Genomic DNA, 7,114 nt, shown 5'->3' with positions numbered 1-7,114 from the left:
AGTAGCACATGCTTGTGTGAACTTAATTCAGGCCACAATGGCAGAGCTGGCTCCCTTTCTCATGGGGATGAAAAATATAGGGTGGGTGTGCTTTGCACAGTGATGGGGGTGCCAAAAACTTGAAATTAGTCATGGAAGAAGTAGATGGGGGAAAAAATACCGTATAGCTTTTGTGCATTTGTATTGATATTTTGAATTTCTGGTAATGTGTGATCTATGCAGGTTGGAGAGACTCTTCTTAAAATGGTTGTTGAGGGAGCTCAAGTTCCAACACAGAATCATGATGTTACTGAAAATAATATTTCTCATTGTTCTGAGGGTGAGGTAAATAAAAGTAAAACTTGTGGAGTCCTATCAACACCAGCTGTGCGACACCTTGGTAAGCGATATGATATAAATCTAAATGATGTCCATGGATCTGGTAAAGATGGGAGGGTATTAAAAGAAGATATAATTAAACACGCTATTCAGAAAGGAATCATTAAAGATTCCTCTGGCTTTGAGAATGCTGATTCTGGAGACCAGTTTTTGAGAGGTGAAAAGGACTACTCATACGTGCCAGCTGAATTAGGCTCACAACACGGTGATAAGGCAATTCCTCTAAGGTAATATTAGAAGCTAATGTGAACTGAAAACCTTTTTCCTATCATTTTTTTTTAAAGAAGGGGGTAGGAATGCACAAAACTACTTTCCTTAGCATTTTACTCTTCACAAAATAACCAGTTTTTGTTTTTTAAATGATAGGATTAGGATAACATAGCAATTCTTATATTGCAGAGGTGTTAATTTTCCCTGCCATTTTAATCATAATGATAGGTCAGTTAATTTGGTATCCAAGCCATAAGCCAGGCAGCCACAACCATTTACTGCAAGCCTATGTTTTGATTTCAGACCATATCAAGCATATGCTGGTTTTGATTGCCTAGCATTGTGAATAGGTGCACCTAAAGGTTCATGCGTGCATAGTTTGTCTAATAGCTTTTATTTATAAGTTGCTTATGAGATTGTGTTTACAGGTTCTAGCTGTAAACTTCATTTTTACAAGCAACAGTTAGAGATCCATTTATGTACACGTAGTTATGTTAAATGATAATAGGATTGCTACATATGAAGGTCTTTTACGTTGGAACTATATAAATAAAATCAGACATATCTTGTGAATTCAATGGTATAGTTTTACATGGGGTGGAAGAACACCTGTATTGTAAATCTTGTCCTGTGAGATATCATAACCTTTAATTTTAAATGCCAAAATTATCCTGTGATACCCTTAAACTTTTTATTGCAAAAACTGTGATTGAAATCTTATTCTTTTACAGTAAAGTCTAAATTCTTAAAGAATACTTGTTTATTAGCCAAAACACTTTAAATTTAGTGTTGAAGCAAAATAATTGCCTGCGTTTTTTTTTTTCCAGGGGATTCCAACGCACAATGGTGAAAACAATGTCAATGGCTGCAAAAGTTCCACATTTTCATTATGTAGAAGAGATAAAGTGTGATGCATTGGTGGAGCTTAAAGAAAGTTTCCAAAACAATAACACTGAACCAGGTGTGAAGCATACTTTCCTTCCATCTTTGATAAAGTCACTTTCAGTGGCCATCAGCAAATATCCATGGATTAATAGTCGCTTCAATGAGGACTCAATGGAGGTCATCCTGAAAGGTTTGTTGATTTATTATTCTTTGCTGCTGCAATGTTGTTTACTGCTTCTATTTTCTGATGGGCACATGTTCAATGAGTGGTAAAAAACAACTATTTACAGTAGGCTTTCCAGTATACGAGCACGATAACTCTTGCTTGCGAAAGCATTTCTTCTCAAAGTAATTTAAACTTGTAATTTTGGTGTCCTTTGCAAGTCTTTCAAGGATCTAACAAAGCTGGAACCAGATCCATCGTCAACAAAAGTGTAAAATGAGACAGACATTTATAGATTATAGATTCACTGGTCTTGACTGCTTATAAAACCAATATAAAATTTATCCTACTTCCATATGAGATGGATGTATCCTGCAGAAGCTCTACTTTTGGCTCTACAAGGATGTATTTATGTGTTTATATTTCTTGCCAATGGAGGAATTGTTCTGATGTAAAATAATTTTCTTTGAGAACTGTTGATCAGAATGTTGCTTGGATTATGTTGAATATTCTTATTGATATCCTTAAACTCTCTTTTCTAATTAATCGTGGTCATAATAACTGTTGAATCTCATAGGTTCCCACAATATTGGAATTGCCATGGCTACTCCATCTGGTCTAGTTGTACCAAATATAAAGAATGTTCAGTCTCTTTCCATCTTGGAGGTTCGTTTCATTGTCTCCTGTCTGTTATTTACGTACACAACTATCTTCTATTTCACTCTGCTTGATTGCTAGCAGCTTCTTGCTTGTGTTCAAGTAATAAAATGGGATTTCAAAGTATTGAGTTTGACTTCAAACTTTGCTTTCATACTTAATAGTTAAGGTGAGAGATATAATTTGATAGATTTGATAATGAAAGTTAGAATGTTATAAAGCACACGAATTCATATTGAAATGAGTAATTTTTTTAAGGTTGCATCTTGCATTATATGCATACTTACAATTAGGTTCATCCATAACTGTAGGCAAGAATGACACAATGCCTAATTTTTCCTTTTTGGAATCTGTCTTGTTTTATTCTCAGTTTGTTTACTTTCAAGTACTTCTCCTCAAAACACCTTTTGTTCTCCTCCCTTTCTCTGGCATTGTTGACAATGTCGCCTATGTATTTAGATAACAAAGGAGCTTTCGCGGTTGCAACAATTGGCCTTGGCTAATAAGCTTAACCCGGAGGATATAACTGGTGGAACAATAACACTAAGCAACATTGGAGCAATTGGCGGGAAGTTTGGTGCTCCCATCCTCAACTTGCCTGAAGTGGCAATTATTGCAATTGGCCGAATTCAGAAAGTGGCTCATTTTGCAGATGATGGAAATGCATATCCTGTATCAGTTATGACGGTAAGCAATGTTTCAGTTAACTTCTTTTTTATTTGCTTCAGAAAAGTAAAGCACTGTCCATGTATAGGACAATCTTACTGTAAACTGGGCATGCTATTTCAAACAATTAGAGAAATCTTGTGACAAAAAGGGCTAAAATTATACATCACGATTACTGATTGTTAAAACGATGGCTCTTTATGGCGTTTCATTGTTGTATCTGATCATCTGCCTCTTTTCTCAGGTAAATATTGGTGCAGATCATAGAGTTTTGGACGGGGCGACTGTTGCAAGATTTTGCAATGAGTGGAAACAGTTGATTGAAAAACCAGAGCTGCTCATGTTGCTTATGAGATGACTTCCTTGACTGGTTGCAAGATGACAGGGGGTGGGGAATTCTAATTTCTGGAAATCGTATTCAATAAGATTTAAATCGTGAATTGTAAGTACTAGAAATCATGAATAACAAGTGTGTGCGCTCATTTAGTCCATGGATGTCCAATGCCGGGATTTCTTACTGCCTTCTAGTTGCTGCTTGAAGATGAGAACTTTCTTTAGCTTACACAGTCTAATGATCATCTATAAATCCCCTGACCTTTTCTTTTACGAATCCCATGTATTTCAGTTGATTTGTTTGTGTTGAAAAAATGGTTTTAAAATTTTTTGATTGTTGTTTTTAAAATTATTATTATTATTTTAATAATTTAAGATTGTTTTAATATGTTAATATCAAAAATATTTTTTTAAAAAAAATATTTTTTTGATATATTTTTAAATAAAAAATATTTTTTTAAAAAATTATTAATATAACATTTGTTTTTCTAAAAGCCATTAAAAAGTTAGTTTTGAACCTTCTGAATGTAAATTGTATTTCTCAAAAAAAGAAAAATATAAAAAAGGACCTGTATATGAAAAGAAATAAAATATAAAGAAAGAAAATAATGTATTTTTAAAAAAATTATAAAAACAAAAATAAAAGTTATGCTAAAAGGTATATGTTTAAAAGCTTATTTTCTACTATCTTTATAAGTCTAATATGTGTTTTTTTAGGGGATTGATGTTTAGATTTTATAACCACGTGCGGGTTATGTTTGTTTTTAGTAATTGTTTTTTTTAAATTTGGATGAAATGTTAACATCTTTGACAAGTCTTTTATTTTTAGAGATTAATGTTATTTTCTGACAAGTTTGGAGATTCAATGTTAGATTTTTTATAAAATAATTAAAAAAATAAAAAACTAAAAACAATTAGGATAATTGATGATAGTAAAGAAGATAAACTTAAGAGAAAACATATAACAAATATGGTTTCATAAAAAACATATTGTAAGTGTAATATTGTTCTTCCTTCAAGTATACTTAACCTCTTGAATTTTTGGAATTAGTTCATATTTTAGGATTCTTAGTTTTTTTTAATTATTAGATGGTGATTTCAATTTTCCAAGACACATTTTAGGCCCTTATTGAAATGTCCACCGAGGTTTATAGTAAGATATGCATAAAATATAGAGGTGTTTTGCAAAAGTATCAATACATGATCCTAAAAAAATCAAGATAATACCTAAAACTATGGCTTGTGTATTCATAAGATATGTATAAAATAGTAGTGCATATAAATTTCTTATACACAAGTCAAGTATTGAGGATATTCATCTTAATATTATTATGAAATTAATAAATGCTATATTCTTTGAGGATGTGTTTCCATAGAAAAAAGCATGAAAAAATCATTCACTTAAAACAATAATTGACACTAGCTCAAGTAATTGTCATAAATCAGAAGATGATGAAGTTAAGCTTATAAAGATTAAAAACGCAAAAATAACCAAAACATATGGTCTTCATTTTTTAACATACTTGTTAAAAAATAAACCTCCAACCTACTTTAATATAATGTTTGGAAAAAAAAATAGTCAATATTAAAATTGAATTCATTATAAATAATCATATATATAAATTAATTGATTTTCCTCCCAGAAGTAAACCATTAGACTATAAATATATCTTCAAAAGGAAGATGAAACCTAATGACACTATTGATAAATATAAATGTAAACATGTTATTAAAGGATTTAAACAATAAAAAGATGTTGACTATTTTGACACATATTCACCTGTGTTAAGAATAACTTCCATATAAATACTAATAATTATTGTAGCTATTAACAAGCTTAAAATATATCAAATGAATATAAAAATAGCTTTTTTAAATAGTGACTTTGAAAAGGAGGTTTATGTAGAACAACCTAAGGGGTTTGTTATAAATAAATAAGGAAAAAAAAGTCTATAAGCTTGTCAAATTAGTATATGGTTTGAAATAAGAACCTAGATAATGGCATGAAAAGTTTGACAGGATTATGTTGTCAAATGACTTTAAAATCAACAAAGTTGATAAATATTATTTTGATATATTTTTAAATCATTATTATAACATTTATGTTTATATTTAGTTAGTTTTGAGCCTTCTGAATGTAAATTGTATTTCTCAACCAAAAAAAAATTTATAAAGAAGGACCTATATATGAATAGAAATAAAATATAAAGAAAAAAAATGATGTTTTTTTTTTTAAATTTTAAGAACAAAAATAAAAGTTACACTAAAAGGTATGGGTTTAAAAGCTTAATTTCTATCATCTTTATAAGTCTAACATGTTTTTATTTAGGGGATCGATATCTAGATTTTATAACCACATGCAGGCTACATTTATTTTTAGCAATTTCAAAAAATAATAAAATTAGGAATTAACATTAACACCTTTGACAAGTCTCCTATTTTTAGGGACTAATGATATTTTATGTTAGATTTTTCACAAAATAATTAAAAACATAAAAAAGCTAAAAACAATTAGGATAATTGATGGTAATAAAAAAGATAAACTTAAGAGAAAATACATAGTAAATATAACGTTTCATTAAAAAAAGATACTATAAGGGTGATATTGTTTTTCCTTTAAACATAATTAACCTCTTACTTGAATTTTTAGAACTAGTTCATATTTTAGAATTCTTAGTTTCTTTTAATTATTAAGTGGTGACTTTAATTTTACATGACACATTTTAGACCCTTGCCAGAATGCCCACTAAGGTTTATTGTAAGATATGTATAAAATATAGGGGTGTCTTGTAAACGTGACAATATACGATCCTAAAAATATCAAGATAAGACTTAAGACTATGGCTTATGTATTCATAAGATATGTATAAAATAGTAGTGTATAGAAATTTCTTATACACAAGTCAAATATTGAGGATATTCATCATAATACTATTATGAAATTAAAAAATGCCATATTTTTTAAGGATGTGTTTCAATAGAAAGAAGCATGAAAAAATCATTTACTTAAAATAACAATTGACACTAGCTTAAGTAATTGTCATAAATCAAAAGATGATGAAGTTAAGCTTAGAAAGATTAAGAGCGCAAAATGATCAAAACATTTGGTCTTGATTTTTCAACATACTTGTTAAAAAATGAACCTTGAACCCACTCTAAGACAATATCGTGTCCAGAAGAAGGTTGTCAATATTAAAATTGAATTCATTACAAATAATTATATATAAAAACTAATTGATCTTCCTCCTAAAAGTAAACCATTAGACTATAAGTAGATCTTTAAAAGGAAGATGAAAGCTAATGACACTATTGATAAATATAAATCTAGACTTGTTATTAAAGGATTTAAACAATAAAAAGATGTTAACTATTTTGACACATATTCACTTGTGTTAAGAATAACTTCCATACGAACATTAATAGTTATTGTAGCTATTAACAAGTTTGAAATATCTCAAGTGGATGTAAAAATAGCTTTTTTAAATAGTGTCTTTGAAAAGGAGGCTTATATAGAACAACCTAAGAGGTTTGTTATGAATGAATAAGAAAAAAGAGACTATAAACTTGTCAAATTAGCATATGATTTGAAATAAGCACCTAGACAATAGCATGAAAAGTTTGATAAGATTATATTGTCAAATAAGTTCAAAATCAACAATGTTGATAAATGTGTTTATGTGAAAAACATAAATAAATGTTGTGTCTCTATATCGACTCATTAGTACTTAAAAGTGCATTTTTTATCAAGGTTTTATGTCATCATTTTGCACTTGAATTATCAATAACTCCTTAATTAAAGCATGTTTTATAATAATATATCTA

General features: G+C 29.4%; 1 protein-coding gene and 1 long non-coding RNA gene across 2 annotated transcripts in view; one reads left to right on the top strand and one right to left on the bottom strand.

The window, feature by feature from the left end:
• The window catches only part of LOC105115129 (uncharacterized), a 16,687-nt gene that overhangs the window by 1,691 nt on the left and 7,882 nt on the right, over positions 1-7,114 (bottom strand). The window contains exon 2 of the long non-coding RNA XR_840275.1: positions 3,523-3,525. This is a non-coding gene — a long non-coding RNA (uncharacterized LOC105115129). The remainder of the gene's footprint in view (positions 1-3,522; positions 3,526-7,114) is intronic.
• On the top strand, positions 201-3,482 carry LOC105115128 (lipoamide acyltransferase component of branched-chain alpha-keto acid dehydrogenase complex, mitochondrial-like). Its single transcript, XM_011011929.1, has 5 exons — positions 201-605; positions 1,416-1,663; positions 2,214-2,302; positions 2,753-2,980; positions 3,204-3,482. The coding sequence occupies exons 1-5, from the start codon at positions 217-219 to the stop codon at positions 3,315-3,317; spliced, it is 1,068 nt and encodes a 355-aa protein (XP_011010231.1). The 5' UTR covers positions 201-216; the 3' UTR covers positions 3,318-3,482.

Source organism: Populus euphratica, unplaced genomic scaffold, assembly GCF_000495115.2.
Source record: "Populus euphratica unplaced genomic scaffold, PopEup_1.0 scaffold642.1, whole genome shotgun sequence".
NCBI lineage: Eukaryota > Viridiplantae > Streptophyta > Magnoliopsida > Malpighiales > Salicaceae > Populus > Populus euphratica.
This window is presented reverse-complemented; position numbering and strand designations above follow the sequence as displayed.